The sequence below is a fragment of the Daphnia magna genome, linkage group LG4 (assembly GCF_020631705.1).
Source record: "Daphnia magna isolate NIES linkage group LG4, ASM2063170v1.1, whole genome shotgun sequence".
Classification (NCBI taxonomy): Eukaryota; Metazoa; Arthropoda; class Branchiopoda; order Diplostraca; family Daphniidae; genus Daphnia; species Daphnia magna.
In genome coordinates, this window is record NC_059185.1 from 8,525,680 (window position 1) to 8,545,949 (window position 20,270).

At 41.3% G+C, this 20,270-nt stretch overlaps 1 protein-coding gene across 9 annotated transcripts in view; it reads right to left on the bottom strand.

Annotated features, from left to right (window-relative positions):
* Positions 1 to 20,270, bottom strand: part of LOC116935667 (potassium voltage-gated channel protein Shaker) — a 41,019-nt gene that overhangs the window by 15,621 nt on the left and 5,128 nt on the right. Inside the window, exon 1 of one of the 9 annotated variants that reach the window (XM_045173089.1) lies at positions 19,085 to 19,754. The exons of 5 other annotated variants lie outside the window; for them this stretch is intronic. In XM_045173089.1, the coding sequence (XP_045029024.1) occupies positions 19,085 to 19,098 (14 nt within the window). In that variant the 5' untranslated portion in view covers positions 19,099 to 19,754. Of the gene's footprint in view, positions 1 to 1,642; positions 3,378 to 3,399; positions 4,020 to 8,510; positions 9,585 to 19,084; positions 19,755 to 20,270 lie in introns of those variants that run through there. 3 more of the 9 variants (XM_045173087.1, XM_045173084.1, XM_045173085.1) reach the window with 3 other exon arrangements.

Consider the following 20,270-nt stretch of genomic DNA (forward strand, 5'->3'; position numbering starts at 1 on the left):
CTCCACCCAGACGCCAGCTAGACGCAGAGTTCGCGGCAGTTTTTGGAACTATGTCACAACTTTTAATCGTTAGAACGGCAAAATGATGCGGCACTATGTACTGTATAGCGCTTGGCGACGGTAAAGCTACACTTAACGGGTGCAGTAACTCAAAAAAAAAAAATAAATAAAAAATGGAGGGCGGAATCACTTTCAGATGACATAAAATTCCCCTCTGAGAGAGGATTTGCTTTGAAACTGGTCGAATATAGTGAATACCATCGGATGGTATAGTATATACTACGTGCGTATAACTTCCATCAGTGCTGGTGCTATGCTTCCTACAATGTGTGCGCGCGGTATAAATAACATATAGCACACATGTATTCCTGGCTATCGACGAAAGCAGTCACTAACTCAGTTCATCCGCATTCCCTCCCTTCCGCTTATTTTGCCCCAACACTACACCAAGCCTCTGCCTGCCCCCCCCGGCCCCCACCCACCCATACACTGCTGCTATGCGCACACGATTTCCAGTGCCACGCAAAGTGGTGACACGCATCTTTAATTTTGGCGTCCTTCACGGCCACTATATTCGCTTCGTCTCTGCCCAAACTTAACGTGCGCTCCCAGGGAACCTACTAATAGATAGGGAAGCAATCATTGGCATTAAAACTGCGTTTCTAAATGATAAACAAGCGTCCCACAATTTTTTTCACTTGGCTATTTTCCGTTACACTGTGCCACACAGCGAATGACTAGAGACAGAATGATACCGTACGATCGGCTATATCCAAGTCTGCAGTTATTGAGGCTTATTTCTTTGCCGATCCAAACTGGAGCACACAAAAAACACACACAACACAAACACACAGACACACGTAAACTTGGATAGAGGGATCACTCGATTTATCTTCGGTCTTCATTAAAGCGGACAGACTGGGAGGATGTGTATGCTTTCAACGTATCGACCGGTGTGGCCAGTTCAAGCGATGCATTAAACCATAAAAGCTTGCGGGCATTTTTGCGTGTATACACTTTGCTTTTTTGGGCGGAGGTCGGCGTATAACGGTCGAGACATTAGCGAGATTGACCTGCTCGAGCAGACGGTCGTTTCGTGATTTGTTGCCATTGGATCGTGAAACCAGACACTGGCTGAGGGTAAGGCTCGTGCCAACGATAGTCGGCCCAGTGGCGCACTCGTGTAAGCTGCAGCGATACGGCCTGAATCACGCAGTTCCAGGCGACATAGACATTGGGCCGCCAGCGATGTTTTAAGCCAATCTGCCCACGTTTGGACGGAACGGCTTAGCAGCATCGTGTGCCAATATAGCATTTCGGCTATAAGTTAGGAACTGCCCCGAGCGACTGCGAGAGCTGTCGTGGCCATGTTTGTTTTCTATACTGATGACAACAAGCTAAGCTTTCGTCGTAGGCCGGACTGTCGCTCTGATATTTCCGCCATGAAAACATGGACTGTCAAAAAGTTTGCGGCAGAATGCGAGTGCTGCTGCCTTTCGAGCGATATAAATAAAAGTTTCAGCAACTTTGAATGGAGAGCATTCAAGGAAAGATGGAGAAAATGAAATGAGGCATTTTCAAACGTCAATGACGACGATGGAGGAATTGATTATTTTCAATGGTGTGGTGGCATTGTACTTACACAAATCGCGAGTAGCGCGCGTGTTCGTCGCTTAATCCATACAAACCAGCCACAGCGGCAGCCATCGTGTGGCCCTTATTGAATTGCCATCCAGCACCTCACTCGCCTCATCAATAAAAAGAGCTAAAAGCAATAGGAAACCGCTAAGCAAAACATTGAGTTGGTTTATCCAAAGAACAAAGAGCTTGCCACTGGGATCACAAAGAACATATTCGATTGATGTTGTTTACTACGGCCGACTTTCTGCCGAAAATTCGTTGGAACGGCAAGAGCAAAAGCCAGAAGAAGCAATCATAAATATCAACGTAGAAATTTGAAAAAAATTTAACAAAAAAAGAAAAGTTCTTTGGCGTTTTCCCTTTGAAAACGCTTGCACTAAAGCACAAACTAGTGAACGATATTTCGCACGTCACGAAACTTGGAAGTCTGCGTAGCAGTAAAGACCATCCACTGTGATTTTTATAGGTGCCCTCCCCTTCAGTATCTTTTCACAATCACTGTTTTGCAATGCAAATGGTATTCGATTGAAAGTCAAACAACCTTAGGCACGAGGATCTGGCACCCGCACACGATTGGTCCCCAAAAGAAATCACTGGACGACAAGAACTTTGCGAGTTTCGATAGTTTGGTCAATCGAAGCACAATTTGCCACCGACCAAATGGCGTGAAAATAGGGATCGACGACGAGACTTTGCTAGCGCAGCTTTCTCGTTCAGCATCACCAGTGCCGCATCCATTTCCGCCAAACGAAGCAGCTGCTTCTTTTGCCCACCACTGCTCTGTTGATTTTGAATATGCTCCCGAATTTGCCTCCCCAACCAAAATACGGCAGCCGACGCAGCTCGGCAACGCCAGGCAAAGAAGGGGAGGAGTGTAGGAAACAGTTTTTTGTTTTGTTTTGTTTATTTTTTTCCTTTTTTCTTAATAAAAAGGAAAGCGTTGCTCGTGCATTTTGTCAAAGTGAAGTCAGGACAGCAATACCCCGCCCTAGATTTTGTTGCCCATCCGGCACCCACTTATTACGGGCAAGCGCTCACGTTCCCTACGTTTTTGGGGTATAAGGTGCTGTAAGGGAGGACGCGATCGAGTGACAAGAATGGCAGATTCTAATATGAGTTGAGAACGAAATGTAACGGAGAGGCCGACATGGATCGGCTGAAACGAAACAGGTCGGTAGTCCTAGAGTCCGGCTCTATAGTGTCGGGGGTAGTAGTAGCAGAGCTGACTTCTGGGAACGTTAGACAAACGGCGAGCGCAGATGACGACTGGGGCTTTCAACGTGCCAGCAACAGAAATATATAGCTAACGATAGGTAGATCGCGTGTCTAATCCGCTCAATAGTTGCTGCGTTCGCCTAGTTTTTCGAATCCGTGGCGATGCCGTCGCTTGCCACCGCTAGCACCGCCACTAACTCTGCCGCTGTGCCAAACTCTTCTTACGATGCCTTGTTTTATTATCATTTTATTATTTTTTTTTTCCTATTTTGACTTTTTTTTTTTTTATTATTGCGACGCTCAATCGACCGAACGCAAGTTCTGCATCGACCAGCCACAAAACAAGAGGTCGAAAATGGTCACCACGCCTGCTGGCACAACGATTTTTTTTTTTTGTTTTTTTTTTCATAGCACACAAACGTATACTTTTCTTCTTGTTATATCCTTGTCAAACTAGAAACACATAAATAATGATAATAATATGCTAAAAAAACTTCAAAAAAAAAAAAATGAAGTAAAACACAAACAGTTGTAAAGAGATACCGGATGCAAAAAGAAAACATTAGGCGACACAATCGTTGTAGGATAGGGAATAGGGAAGATGCGCTCTCTCGCCTTGGCTCATGTCTACTGGATCCAGTTTCCCTCTGAGTGTGCTGCATGCCAGTTCGCAGCAACCGTGTCACGAGGTCTGGCACCCATAGCCCACGTCACACATAGCTATCATAAATGGGGTCTCTTAGTTCTCGTTCGTTCGTCCTATGGCGCCAAAATCGGGAATTTCTTTTTTTTTTCTTTTTTTTTTTTTTTTTTTGAGCTTTGAGATCTCTCTGGTTGGACGCATTTGAGCAAACTTGCAAAATCCATCCAGGCCCATATGGCAGGTCAATGCGTGTAATATTTTGTTCTTTTTTAATTTTTTATTTGTTTTAACAACAAGCCGAGCGGCGGAATTTTTCAAAAATTGTGATCGTACAAATAAAGATGCGTCGGATAAGGTTCAAAAACCTTTTCTTGCGTTTTTTTTTTTTTGTTTTCAACGTACAGGAGAAATGACATAAAGCAAAAATCTGCCATACTTTTGGCGTTACTGGTGGTAGTTAGTCTACATCGGCAAGGTGCCCAGAGGCGACCTTATCCATCATTGGCGTCGTACCTCTCGCTTGCTGCCTTAATGCCTTGTCTTCCAAACGCGACAGTCCAAAAACGCAACTTCAGGCCAAAAAAAAAATTAAATAAAATAAAAAAAGGGAAAATATATATAAAAAAAAAAAAAACTATAAAAAGAAAAAAAGGGAATAATAATAGATAATAAAATATAGAACTACAGGAATATATCTGCCGCACGGACGTGATGCGACGGAATGCAAGACGAGTAGGAATGTCTTGGCTGCCTTCGATATCTTCTCAGTTTTAGTAAATTATTAGCGCGATGTGCAATCTATGTTTATTTAAAACCTGAATAACTTCATGTTTTCAGATTAGTTATTGACACCGTCGTCTTATTTGTTCTAGTTCTTCTGGTGTCGTGCGTTGCACACGTCACTTTACATGACAAATTGACAAATTCTTGCCTGCCTATCTGCCCCATCCAGTCCAATAACAACTTACGTGTTTGTCCACATAGCAATAAATTTAGCCTCGTCACGTGATCAGTTGGATAACGTAACAAACAGCTCGCATAACTACCACGTCCCAATTGCACGTACATAAGCCAAGAAACATTTCCGGCACTGTACAACTTTGTATCTCTTGACAGCACAAACAACGAATCAATTGGGCTGGTTCTGACCCACTACATCCAAGTTGTGATCACAAGCTTCAGTACCTACCCCTCCCCCCCTACTTCTTCCTCCCCCATTACGGCACTGTGTCAAACCTCTCGTCAAATACTGTTTGCTATTTGTTCATCGTATCCGACCTATTGTTACGACAGCCCTATATTTTACTGCCGAGTTGGGTCTCCGGGACCAATGACCACAATCGGTTTTCCGATGTTTATAGGGGACAATGGCGTTCCTGATAATCAACAATTTTTTTTTGAAAATAAAAAAAAACAAAAAAAAAAACATAAAATAAAATAATGACGTTTTGTTTTAAATAGGTTGAAACATCTTTTCTCAGTTTACATGCGTATAAGAGTGTTGTTGTAAAACAGCATTTAATACATTGTGTATATCTTTTATTGTTTCCCCTCGAACTAAAAAAAGAAAGATCAGCGCAAAAATCAGCGTTATTTTGTGTTATGTTTTGAAGTAAAATCACGAATTGAAACCAAGTGTCAGATTATCGCCGATCTACGCTGCAGCGCATATATATCTATAGCGCAGTATAGCGTAGAGGCTGTAAATTGTCGGCTGAAAAGAGATCGATCGGTTTGTGTTTCAGACGCAACATCGTGATATAGGTTTCCTTTTTTGTCTGCAACGTCCAGCATTTGTTTGGTTAGCTTCCCAAGAAACATTAAAACTATACACTGGGAAAAGAAATTTTCTCTATTGCGCCATAATTTTATCTTGTTCCATATTCGTTTCGAGAAAGACAATCTTGGCGGAAAAATGTTCGCGTAACAAGGATGCCTTTTTGTTTTTGCCGCTTAGCCGTTGTCAGAGTGCTCTAAATTCTGATTTTGCTATAGAGCTGGCCAAATTTATTTTTATTGTGTTAAAATAATTGGCGGCAAACTTGCTAAGAATATGCCTTGTTTGAATTCCTTTCACTCTTAATTGCTAGTAGGACAACAACAACAACAAAAAATAAAACAAAGAAACGAACAAACAAAAGGAATGATCGATTATGCAGTAATGTCTGTGGCTGACTCATTCAAATGAGACAAGTACGAAGCGAATGACAGAAAATAATAACAGAATAAAAGAACAGCTAAAATGGAACCGAGAATTTTCGTAGCGGTCGCAACGTTGCAGCATTATGTTGGCATACCGATGATAAAATGGAAACAAGTCACACACACACACACAAAAAGGGGGCCAAGAGAAAACCAATAAAACAAGATGATTGAACAAAAAGGATATTAGAAAAACCTGCCAAAAGAAACTTCATAGCGTGACCTTCACCCGCTTTCACCACAGTGTGACTGTACGTTTGTTGACGTATATGTGTATTATCTCTTTTTTGTTTTTGTTTTTATTTTTGTCGGTGGGGGAGGGGGAAGGGATTTGATAAAGTAAGACAAGGACGTTCTCTTCGGAAGTTGTAAGCTGTCTCTTTTCATACAAGTCTACCGAAGTCCTTATTTTTCCTAGTGCGTATAGCCTAAGTTGCATACGATATGTTTAAAGCTTGCAATTCTCCTTGCAATTTACTGTCTCTGGAATTGGGCGCTTCCTGTCACCAGAATTGCTTTCGTTCTCTGCAGCATCATAGCTCTGCTTTGCATTGCTAACGGTTAAAATTTATGAAGCAAATAACCGGGGCTATATATATAAGAGGAAGTCGACAATCCAAAATGAAAAAATTCAGAATGCTGCGTGGATTGCGTTCAAGTACTACGCGCGTTGCAAAACCATTCTTACTTATTATTATTATTATTATTTTCGCCCTCCACTTTCCAGCGAATTCTTTATTGCATAAACATCTGACAAAAGTCTTGAATTTCATAATGGTTTTTTTAATTTTTCAATAAAAAGCAAACCAATCTGCCAAGGGTAGTTTTTAGCTAATCGATATTGATTGCGAAACGAATTAATGCTACTTTTTATTTTGGCACCAGCCGCCAGTGTGACGAGTACGTGCACGCACCTCTTAGACTGAGAACTCATTAGATCACACTACACGAATACGGTAAATATTTATATATGACATTACATGCCTTTTGTTTGTTTCGTGACAGCTAGCAATGAGCTCAGCATGGCGCATCATATTATCGGCAAAGGTTGAAAAAAAAAAAAAAAGTCGATGCTACGTCTAAAATGCGTGCGTGAGCTGTTCACCCCAAAGAATATAGGCGAATTTAGACAGACATGTATTAGGTCTGGCGGATAGTACTTTGGCCGTGAGGCAATGCCAATACGGTTTGTAGCGTTGGTTGCCCAGTAACGGACAGCGCACAGAGCACGTCAAGCCGTCCTAATTTGATGCACACAAATACTAGTATAGTAGATGGACTAATACTTAAACGCAATCTTCGTGATCTGTCAGGAAAATCTATCGAACGGAATCCTTTGTTTTGTTGTTTCCGGTAGAACAATCGTTAAATTTTCAAGCGAACCAAGATCAATCTTATACAAATGAATGTTTGAAACGGTTTATTGGATCTACAGCCGCGTTATCATCCGGTGAATATTGATCGCCAAACATGGACAAAATGAGATTGGCACGGGAAGTTCCACGTGAAGGGACACGACTAATGGCCGACATGACAAAGGCTTTTGTGTTTGTATTTATTCTCGATGTACGCGGCAACGCACTACAATTGGTCATCCGTTGCTAGGGCAAACAGAGAATGACATCTTTTCGAATGTTTTGATGCTGAAAAGGAAGGATAGACCACACAGACAGACGATTTGATACACTAATGATGCCACACTAGATTTCACTAATGTACCAATGTATTCGTTAAAGCAAAAAAACGCAAAAACGATGCGATTTCGTTTCACTTCTCGTGCATCCGAAATCAAATTTGGGTAGCAGCTGAACTTGATTGCACTGTTTGTATTGATTTGCTAGTATAGTAGCTGTTTGCTATGGGCTAAATAGGTCGTATATATATGTATCGCTAGTTGATATTGTTGCCATCACCGTCGTACGCGATGCTAACAGGCTGCCGACGAGTAATAGAGGTTGTTAATTTGGGGTTACAGCCACTATGCAGTCAGCCACTGGACTCGTCACGAGATTAGGTTGCCAACAGACGCCACATCTTTCGCAGAGCAATTGCTTTAGCGGGAAAACTAAGAAACCTTTAACGTAGCAATCGATGATGAATAGAACTGAATGAGCTATTGGGGCAGCTCACGTCAAACTGGACCAGTGTGTGCAGTTTTCCTTCCATTTTTTTCGAGCTTATCTCTCTCGCACTGTCACACATCTAAATATAACCGAAAGGCAAAAGCTGTGGCTCTTGATGCGCGCCAGTCACAATTCTGGGCTGCCGGCTGAAGCTTTTCAAAGCAAAAATAACTATCTCTCGCCATTCGACTCGTGTTTGCGCGTAGCTCTCCACAGTGGAAAGGCTGGAATTCTTTGAAAGTGTTAGAGTATTGGCCTTAGAGCCACCACCTCTGATGCAGTGGCAAAAAGTGAACAGTGACCACGTCTCACAGACTGTTGGTTGTTTTTCTTTGGCTGACACAGCCGCATTCTGTATACGTGTGACTATCGGCACGAGTCCAAATCCCCTAGCCATCGCCTCCTTATCTCCCTTTCAGTAGAGTTATCCAAAAGGCATAACAGGTGGATTAGCTCGTGGATGACTTACGTGCTGCTGGTACACACACATTGGCACGAGTCAAAACATTCGAAGAACAGTTTACGGCTGTTTTTGTTTGTTTTTTTGTTTTTTGTTTTTTGTTAAGGTTTGTTTTCGTTTGGTCGTTTCAGTATAAATGAAAACTTGGTCGTTTACCAAGTTTGAGCATAGAGTAAAGGGCTTTTTTATGAACACGACAATATGAACGATTGATTTTGAGACTTACCCGCCGACCATAATAAAAGCCTGCATTGCGGCGACAGCAAAAGACAAAAACGGGAAGGCAAACTGGCCAGCAGCTTATGACGGCTACGGCCTTGGGTTTCGGCGTCGAAAGCAGGCGCCACCAATAACGATTGCTTCTTCTTGTTGATCTGGCTCTGTGGCCATATTGACGTCGAACTCTAGCGCACTACCTGACCAGATGGACGAAAGCAAAACTGTGCTGCCGTTCGTCCGGAACATGACACACAAAAAAAGCACCAGATTGTAGGGCAGCCCCGCCTCTGAATTGAAAGTTTTTTTTTTTTTTTTGCGGGTGTTCCAGCCAGACAGGCTGGCACGACAACGGCTAACGATCAGTGACTGACATAGAGCATCACTCTAGCCACTGACCCTATCTAGCTGTTGCGTTTTTTTGTGTTGTTGTTTTTACACTTAACACATCAAGCAACAGCAGGTTTGACGTAACCGCTACACGAAATCTAACCCTCGACCTGCACGATCAGAAGACGCAGCCACTCACAAACACAGAATAAAAGATATGCTGCACAGGGAGTGATAGTGTGTGTGTGACTTGGTCGGGTCGATAGTCTCGCTTCCCAACTACACCATGTGCTGTTGTGACCAGACTTGCCTCAATGCCAGCCTCTCTACTACTGCCATCGCAGACGATCGTTTCGCGCGAGTGACACGCCTTCGCTGTCCGTCGCCGTCTCGCTGGCTGCTTGCACAGAGGAATGCCGGCCAATGCATAGCACAATGAAATGCGAAAATAGTAATAATGATAAAGTAGTTTGTTTGAAGTGAAACTAAGCAACTCTGCGAAATATTTGGCCGGGTGAGTCTTCCCTGGTGGCCGGCATCAGCAACTTGGATCGAAATGAACCGCTTAAATGCCAGTGGCCCCGATGAATCAATGATAGCCTACTGCTCAATTTTACACTTTTTTTTGTTTTTTCTGATTTCTCCCTCCTCCCTCCCACTAGAACAGTACAACCACCGTCTGTGTCGGACTCTATGAATAAAGATGGACGATCTATCGGCCGAGAAACAGAGATTCGTCTGTCGGAGCAGCTTGAAGCGAGGATGCGACTGGCGAGAGCTACCACTAATAGTGCTTTTGCTTGTGATGTTGGCTCGCGTTGGCTCTCGTCGAGTAGTATTGCCGCTGCCATGGTCTGCCATTCGACACATGCCCAGAAGGGAGCAAGTGGCTGCTGGCAGCACTTTCGCTCACATATAGACACACATAAACTAGAACACATTTAGCTGCACACACAAGTTGCAACTATTGCGTATCCGCCTAGTTCATTTTTCCGTACTGTGATTTATTTAGCTCTTACCCCTTTCCAACTCCTCTCTGCTCTCCTTTGCATTCATTACAAACGCTCATTGCATTTTTTGTTTGTTGCCCATGTTCATTCGAATTTTCGGTCTCGTAAAAAAAAAAAAAAAAAAAGGAAAGAGAAAAAAAAACTTTTATGGGTCACATAACACGTGCTCGTACCGCGAATCGAGGTAATGCAAACATTGGAGGCATTAAAGTGGCTTACTTTTGTTTCCTTTGCAAATATTTGTTGTTTTAAAAAAAACTCACTGTTGAAAAAAAAAAAAGTTGGCGTTTCTCGTTCGTGAAAAGACACCGAAATTTGCGAATCATTCTAATACGAACGAAAAATCTTTAGTCTTTGAACTTTTCAAAAATGTGCGGATGGAATGACCATCAATTCGTCCTCAAAAGCAGTTTTCTTTATATCCATCAAAACACATGCTGTGTACTGGACGTAGATAGGAAATTAATATACATAATTTTTGTTTCTTCATTAATTGATTAAAAGAAAAAAAAATTACACAAATTTCTAGCAATTATGAACAGAAAAAAATGTATTCGTATTATTTCAGAGCTGTAAATGTGGTCTTCTATTCGCACGACCACTTTTTCATATATATCATGCATTCAGCTAGCTTTTCTTTTCAAAGAATGCAGTCAATATATCAAGAGCCAACTTGAATGCTTAACACATGCCCAGAAAGCAATTTATTTTTTCTTCAACATCGCCGGATGACGAAAACCTTCGTAACAGAGTGATGGAAACCCACTATTACATAATCTGCGTGCCGCATGACCTGCGTATCTCCGATCGAAACCCTTTTACACATTTCTTGTGCCCTAAAGTTGGAACCAAGAAATGGGCTCTAGTATTACGTATAGAGCCAATCCCTATCGTGGTGTGGCTCGTCGTTGCTGTAGCCGAGTCCATAGTGCCTCTGCTGGGACTGCTCCCAAAGTGTGAAATCCATTGGCAAATTATGACGCAAAGTTAACGAGGCTAACGAAACACTAGTTCGTTACCCCTTGTCTCGAAAGCTATACAGACATACAGTGAAAAGCGGCTAAATATAAGCCACTGGACATCAGCAATTCACGAGAGGTGAGAAAAGCTACACTATGCCGGTTGAAGCGTGTTCAAGGGAAAGTTGGAAAGAAAGAAACAAATAAAAGGGAAACGGACCGAACCGGTTACTTCCTCGCACGAAATCCCGCCCAACTGGCCCGCACGCTTCCAAAAATACGAACATCTTTTTTTAAAAGAAGAAATCGAAAATGTGCCTGTTATGGTGTTATTCAATTTCTTTCCTGGAAGCAGCTACGTAAGTTCGCCTAGTGAGTGATGACAACAGGGCAATTTTTGCTGACTTTGTCGTTCAGCACATCATCAGCTGACAACAGGCAGCACAGAGATCGGTCATCTACAAGTGAAGGAAATAGTGAGGCAACAAAGCAGCACTTACATCACCAAGTATACGCGTGACCAACTGTTACAATCGAAACGTTTTGATAAAAGCGATCGTGCTGGTCTTCTCGATTTGTAAGGACTCATTCGCGCAGATATGATTGGTATTCCGCGGTAGCTATGAAAGCTAAGCTCTTGTCATGACTATAGCGTACTTTGCCCGTAACATGAAATCGAGGCTTGCCTTCATCTAGAATCTAGGAGGATCTAGAAAAATGAGGGACTCCAGTACAAACGCAAAATGTGTCAATGTGGGTATCTATTCGGCGTAACAATGTTTTTTTTTTTTTTTATTAGCACACAATCTCAGCGGTCCAAAATATTTTCCAAATAAAGTGGACATTTTCTATAGATAGTACTTTACGTCCAATCATTAAAAAAATATAATAAAAAGATAATAATAGAAAATATATATAATATTAGTCCTTTGTTTATTAGGACTTATTGGGTCTAATCGGAGCCGGATTTTCCCTCCGTTTCCCCGTGAGATCAAAGGTAGTTAGCCCCACCTTCATGGGCGTCGAGGAAAAGAGAACCTTCGACTGGACATCGAACGTGCAGAAGGTACTTTATCGGGGCTAACGAAGCTAAACAAGTCAAAACTAAAGTAGGTTTAATACAAAACAAGAGGAAACTCGCTGGCGATCTTTTTACATGGCCGACTGCTTTAGTCTCCCCACTTGCTAAAGGGACGTCCAAAGCCGTCAATCTTTAAAACCCTCTACAACAATCGGGCGAATTTATCAATAAAGGTAGAAAAAAAAGGTAATTAAATTACAGAGGAATAGGAGACTATTAGTGGGCTGGGAACATGAAAGGTGGCGCGAGCGTGCATCACCTGCCGTTACCTGGGCACGTAACAACCTTACGGAGAACTTGTGATATTTCACGATGATTAGAACAAACAAAAAATGATTCTTTTAAGACTTTTTACTCTTAAGAAAAGCGTTGGTAAAAAAGAGCTAAAAAGTCAGGAAACTTGATTTTAAACAAAAAAGCTATAATATTGAAAAATTGATCCGGTGAGTCTACTGTGGCGCAGAAGCACCACCTAACGCTTATAATTGAAAATTTCGTTCGACAGGTAAACACCAACATTTAGAAACGGGATTGCGCAATCAGCGAATGGGCTTATATATTACATTTCGCGTAAACAGGCAGAACAAGTCGACAGAAAAAACGAAATGCTGAGAACAAGGCCCTAAAATTTCGTATAGAAGATTTAGGGACACATTTAATATTATTCATCGTGATCGTTTCTACCAACTATAGAGTAAACATAAATAGCCAGTCAAACAAGTTTGATGGACAGTCTGTTAAACATCGCATTAACGCCTTTAAGTGAACTTCATCCTTAAATTCCTGCCTCAATCGCCAATAGTTTTGCGAACTCCATTTTGAATCGATGGAGCGGGAAATGAAAGGTCCACACACGGCCGACCGTATCTTAAGTCTGCAGCTATATGCGAGTGTTTTCTCACTGTCCATGCTGAGGGATCCGAGTTACGGACATCGTTCTTCCTTTGTCTAAACGGTGAAGATTTATTTTTTTAATTTGTTTTTCTTTACTTTTTTTATAGTTATTTATGATGAATTAATGTTGTTTGCATTTTTTTCCGTTTGCTAGTGTCTCCACTGACAAAATAATTTTGAAAGAATCTTACTGAAGGCCTCTAAAAATAGCTCGTTCCCATAAATATGCTACTAATTGCGCGTTCTGTTCATTTTTTTTTTTGCCCTTTTTCCCGGTGTAGTGGAATAAGTGGAAAGACAAGACACGCAAAACTGCATTATATTGTACAAGTTTGAGACAAACTAAAATCATCTGATGTTCAACGTTGTAAAGTGGTCCTCATTTAGAATGTTCGCTCTGAGCTGAAGAACAAACACGATTTTTCACACCGGTGTGACGCGTAAATTTGACGGCCTCGTAGCTGTCACAAAACACCGCTTTCGTTCCCTGTAATCTTTCATTATCGACCATTTTTCTTGCTTGGCGTTATAATTTGCTATACCTATTGGACAACGAAAGAAACACAAGGGACGCTTTGAATGACAATCATTAAAAAGGTCGTAGTTGCAGTCTATGCCGCTTTCAGTCAGGAGAGCGCTGCCCAGATAGCTTCATTACCGTTATTTTTAAAAACGGATAGCTGAGGAATTGGTCCCTTAGCGAAATGTCATGTATGAACTTAATGAATCATTTTCTTCGTCGATTGCAGGATATGGAACTATGCAATCTATGCTATTCATAGATGGGCACGTTTTGCTTAGCCTAATATTGGATCGTTACATTCGTGCAGAGATTTACGGCCTATAAAGTCCAGGAGACAGTAGTCGCTAATTGACGCTTTGATTTGAAACGGACGGGCTAAAACAGTGTATAGTAATAAAACTTGTGCGGTTTGGTGGTTTCAACTATTTATTTATTTTTTCTTTTCATATTGACCTATACTCATTTGGTTCTTTTTCTATTCTTTTTTCACATAAAAATTGTGTGAAACAGTTAGGATCGCACTGTCAATGGTTGTGTTAATTAGAGCCACCATTTTACTGTGATGAGTGAAAAGATCGGGCACACTCGCACACTTGATATTTCCATGTACCCTTACAAGGGTACATACTAGAGAAGTGAATCATTTTGGCGCATTCTGTACCATTTTTATATCCATTAATGAGATCTGTTTTTATGTAAACAGATCCGAAAATTTGAAACATTTCTTGGTTGTGCTAAGCTTTAGATTCATCTTTTGATTCACTGGTCTAAATAAAAATAACTGCATAGGCAAATAATTTTAATTTTTGAAAAAGAATTTGGCTACGATGCTAATCTACTACCGTATATATATTGTTGCTCCGTTGTGTAAACGCATTGGTAATTGTTGAATTAAGACCATGTTTTTGAAATTTTGGCTTAGCTTTTGTTTCTTATTCAGCGTTTGTTTTCGTATACGTAAATATACAGTAATGGAGCATATAACTATATCTTAGCAATCAAAGAAATAACACTTACTTGCTTTTTCTTTTCCCCTCAAGTGCTGAACGCAGCTTTATCCACAAAATGATTTAAATTACGATTTACATGTCATCCTGTACGTAAAGGAAAGGTCATGCCTAGCGAGGCCACTAGATTACAAAAAAGGTGAATATTTTGCGCAGAAGGCGTGGCGTGGAGTGTTTATCATACAAGCCGTGTGCAAAAAAATACTATATTTATATGTAAACATAATAATAATAATGATAATAATTCGAATTTTGGATGACAGGGCAACTGCTGAACGAAGAATCCGTAGATGTATGGGCCTGGTAGCGCTTTTATTTGTCTTCGCTTTCTGACGGGAGATGTAGTTGATGATTCCTTGTCAACAAGAAAATGCGGAATGACTGGAAGGCTAGCATGCGAAATTAATTTAATCGTGTCGCAAAACCCCTACAGCAAAAAGCGTAGCTTTTGAGTGATTAAGCGGTGCAGTCTTAAATTCTTCGATTGTCTACGTGAACGAAACTATTTTTTTTTTTACAAATTAGAATTCTTAAGCGTAGTGTGTGCATGCTAAACTATAAATAAAAACACCATCTTAGGGGAAAAGCGCCAAATTAAAAGAATAACCCATTGGCGCAAGGGAAAGGGGAGTTTCCGAGTTTTGCGTTACTCAAGCTGCGACGTTTTGAAATCTGAAACAGAAAACTCTGAATCTTCTGTCGAAAATTATCATATCGGACACCATTGGGATGAGGTGGATATCCAACGCGTTGCCGGTCAATGGATGTAAAAGCGCGATCTGGTAAGTTTCCCTACGGAGCCGGTTGCAGATCTTCGAGCGTTTACGCTGCACAAGCAGGGTGTTTAAATCAATACTACTGCGCAGGGGCTGCAAACCATTGGACGACCAGTCAACAATATACACGGCATTGCGTTCGTAAAACGCGTTCCCTTCGCTTTTCTACCGACAAACACTGCCATACCTCAACACAACCGAACGCTCACAGGGTTTCATGAATCTTGTTTCCGTCAACACAAAGATTGGATCATTTTTGCTACGCACAAAGTTTCGTTTAAAACGAAAACAGTATACGATTTCTAGCCACATAACGGTGGAATTTTATCAGCTAAAATCAATCGAGATCACGATCGATGTTGCAATCACAGCATGTAAATCCAACGGCTGTGATAATCGAGGCTGTTTATGTTGTGATAGAGATGGTCGTGATATACTTGCACTGTGATGCTGCCATTGTAAACGACACATTTCTATCCTACTGATTGTTGTCATATGAGCTAGCGTCGTCCTTCAAGAAGTCAGTGCATTTCGATAGCGTATAATTGATCGGGACACAGAACGATGTAACGTTTCAGGCAATAAATCGTAAAAAGTCCCAATGGCTTTCCGATTTGAAGGAATGTATACGAAAGATATGAATTAATGACTGAGTTTCCTCTCGCATTCAGAAGAAGAATTCGTGATTGAACATCGAGACGTATAAATCTAAATGAAATCAGAGATCACGAGTTTTCTAGTGATAGATATCCTATTTAGGAACAAATGTTCAGGTTTTAGTGAAAAACGATTCTGGCCATCAACGAAACAAAAATTCGAATTGAAAAACCCTTCCTCCCAGAATAGTGGGGTAAAAATGGCAGTCATGACAGACGACATCCGGTTATCGGATTCGCTTGTAACCAATAAATACAACAAAAAAGTATCGTCTTTCAACTGTGTAGTGCACACAACGCCTATTCATCTCAGCAATCGTCGAGATTTTTCTGTTGTCGGTTCTAAAATGGCCTTCGTCCGCTTTTCGTGAATTTCTTTGCCATATAGCCTTCGTTTGTTACTTGGCCATGGCGTAGAGGAATCGATAAAACTAGACCCGCAGGAACGGCATTAGCTCCTAGCTGTACTACACAATTTCAGCAAGGATATTGATTTGCATACGCGTTTAATTAGTTGATGGCGCTGATGCAACTCGGTGTTACAATCAGTGCCGTATTGTTTTCTACATGAAGACGGGGGAATTTACAAACATAGGGGAGACCGGGGCTACTTGGCTCACTTTTTTGTTAGATGCGTCTCAAGCCTTTACTTTTCATCAAAATGAGACAAACTTATATTCATAATATTAATTAATATCTTATCTATAAAATGTCTTAAGACAGAAATACAATAAATAATGCGATCATGATGAAAAAAATGTTTTATTGGGACACTAATGGGCAACTTACCCCGTCTCCGGGGCGGTTGCCCATACCAACGGGGAGTTGCTCCAAGTATTTGCTGCCATTGATAGAAATTCGTGACTGTATCTATCAACACTGCTGGAAGAATAGTCAGCGCCACACTCAATGCCGATTTCGTCTTTATTTTTAATACTAAATGCCTTGATTTTTGGTTTTCTTTTTTCACTTATGGCCCTTCCAATAAGTCGGGAGATGCTGAGCATTTTTGTTTTTCGAATATAATTCCTAAATCCTATTTCTTATGTTAAAGAAGAAACAAAACAAAAAATTCTGTTTCATCACACTGAAACAACCTGAGCCAACTATCCCTTAAAAAAGCCAATTTGGGTTGGTCCACTATTTTTATTTATAAAATGTTTGCGAACAGTCAAAATTTAATGTAAGCCAATTAAAGCTGAATGAATGATGATTCATCCGTTTAAAGCTTTAGTTTAAATTACTTACCTACGCCAAGAAAAAGAAAAGGAGGGAGAAAAAAATTGGTCGGCAGTTGTCAAAAACGTTTTTCGTATGCTGTTCGTTTTTTTGCACAGTGAAAACTGAACAACGTCGCCATCTATTGTCGATTTTGAAACTATTGGCTATTTTGAAAACAGAGGTTGTAATTAACGGTTTTTAAATTGAATGGCCACTTACCCCGGGCCAACTACCTCTCCCCCCGTAGATGTTCACATTCGGCAGACTCGTGATTCTATAGGTAAGAGTATCTGAGTGGCCGATTCATCGATCAAACGAAATACGACATCTTTTAAGCCGTTCTAAGCTGGCGCCACCGTGGACGTGACAAAAATGATGTGCGCTGTTTGGCCGCCTCCAACACATGAAACGTGTACTAAATCGTGCCGGTTGTCCCAATTCAATAACTGGGGGGCGAAGGTTATGCTCTATCAAACATCAGCAGTCAAGTAGAAATTATTAGGGAAAAAACAAAACTAAAGAAAACAAACAAAAACATATCCAGTGGTATACAGATGCGAGTTGTTGAGCCATCGAGATCAGGTATTAGGAACGTTTAAAAACGTGTAGCCTACCGCCTGTATTATGACTTCAATGTGTCAATTATTTGCAATAAAAAACGTTATGAAATCTTCCACGTACGTACGCTGTAGTACAAGTCTAGACGGGACACCCAAGAGCTCAAAATAGAACCGAAAACATGGCCGTGTCTCGCTGTGTTATTACCAACGGAGGAAATGGACCAAAAGGGTTGAGGGAAAAAAAAACAAGTTTCGTCACCATTGCCAATGAAAGAAAAAAAAAATCAGATGGCTGAAGGAAATAGAAAATCTAACAAGCCTTTGCGCTTTTAACGATCGTTTAACAACACAACATGTTTCGCCTTATCCGCAAAATGACGCAGTTTCAGCAACCAGTTAGGCCGTGAACCGTCACCAGCCACTTGAGTATAAAGACAGACGTTTGACTCTAAATCGTACGAGAGTTCAGCCCAAAGATTGTCGTGCCCAAAAAAAGATACGCTTGTGTACCGTCGAACGCAGTTATCTTGAACGATCGTAAGAGCTTTTGAAGCGTACAATTCGTGTGACGTAAGATCAGGTGATTTCATTTACAAGAAGACATACGCAACTGCTTTAATCAGATTTTAGCCTAACAACGATCAGCTGTAGCTTTCAATCGGAGCGGTGCGCACGCATTCTCGACGCACTCACGACATGTCTACGTCCAAGAGCATCTACACACACACGCGCCTATATATAAATTCACGTATGTTTATAGTTAAATACGGCTATATACAATATGGTGAAGGACGAAAATAGGTAGGCAGTACTGTATGTAGCTCAAAGAAACCACCGATACTACTATTTGTTGTTTTGTTTTTGTTTTGTAGTGTTAAAAACAACAGAGTTGGCTAGCGCATCCCATTAGCTAACCAAGAGTAAATTCCCCGTTGCTGCCATACCTTTATAAGAATTTGCGCCTGTTTGTGGCCTTCGCAATGGCATTCAATAGTGTTGCACAAGAGTATCAAACCCAAAAATAGGGCCGTAGCATTTGCGGCCTTACGGTAACTCTTGGCTTTAGGCAGTTTCAATTGACTACGGGACTTATTGCGGGTATGCGGCTCTGGCTGTGCCACGGCGAGGCGGCTATGCTCCACCTCGGTTCGCTAGGTTTGTATATACACTGTGTAGAGAGCTTTGCTCAGGAGGCACGGGGAGTGGAGGCCCCCCCCCCCTCCCGGGTTGTTGAATTGAACACTGCAGCGATAACGTCGTCGTATGTCTGTCAGTGCGTGTATGTGGGTGTGTATGTGTGTGTGTGAGCCACTGCGGCAAAAGATGCGGACGAGGATGGTCGACAAGCAGCATTACTATTCAACGAAAGCGAAATGTCATCATAACCATAAGGGGGTCTTGTATAGCAGGTAGATAGAGATTGGTTTTTGACGCAACGACTATTCCCCATAAAAGACAATAAAAAAAAAAAAAGTACGAGGGAGTGAAAAAAGAAAATGCGAATCAAGCAAACAAACCGCAAAAAAAAAGAAAAAGAAGAGCAATTGAGCGCGTAGAAATGACTTACCAGGTGGATCCCATAGCGAAACATCCCTGGAAATTGTTACATGGGCAGGAAAACTATCGAGCATTCTGCCGATATGAATGCCAATTGCACATAACAAGAGACTACCGTCTGCATTTTGAAAATGAACAAAAAAAAAGAAAGAAAAACAAATGCACAAACAAAAAGAAAAGAAAAAACCAACAAAAAAAACAATAGCGTAAAAAAACAAAAACAAATGACAACAAAAAAAAAATAACAAAGGAAAAAAAAAATCACGTGCTCGCCTCAACAACGAAGTTGTCCAAATTGATCAGTGAATATTTCGATGCAGTTTATTTCTTTCGTAAGAGATAGCACACTGTGCAGGACTCGGCACTGACAAAAACCACCGACACCGAATGCAGATGCTCACTGTTTTTCTGAATGAATGATCGTATGCCAATATGAATGTTGGCGGTCACCTTTCCGACTCTTTCCGACTCCGACTCTCTCGCACAGTTTCTCGTTTCGTCTGACACATGCAACACAGAGGACGGCTGCTGGCCCGCCAACGCTAAACAGCCACTGCTTCTCCTTCTGCCGACCCACTGCTCTACTGCACCGTCGCTATCGTCAGTTGCTGCCGGTTGCCCGTCGTCGCAGAGCAAAACCTCATTCGATCGAACGGACCCAAACAGGCGTCAGGGAACGGTGGCGTGGCTTTTGCTCTTGCGCCGGCTTTTGCACTCGACCATCGAAGCTTGTAAGAAAACGGAAAACGAGCACGGCCAAACATGAACAACATAGCGTCTTAAAAAAGACGAAACCAATAACGAACATTTCATTGTTTTACCTCATGTCTCTGAGATTCGAACTGGGGAGTGAGGCCATTTCAAGCCCGAAATAAGAAAATCCAAACTTTCGTAATGGAAGGCCGACTATGGAAAGCAATGGCGAACACTGAATTAATTCAATTAAGAGTTGATTTCAGGGCCACAATGAACGTAAGGACGATGATCGCTTCTATCTAAATTTATATGGCAAATGAGCGCAAAGAGATGTGTCGGTGAAATTAAAACCTCCTGAAAATTGGAAACAGTTAGGAAGGGGGAGGGGGTGCGAAAAAAATAATAAAAGTAGGTGTAAAACTGAAAAAGACACTGCGGTTCAGGCAAAAACATGTAGAAGAAGCAAAATATTTATGTATTTACAGTGATGTAATTTCAAC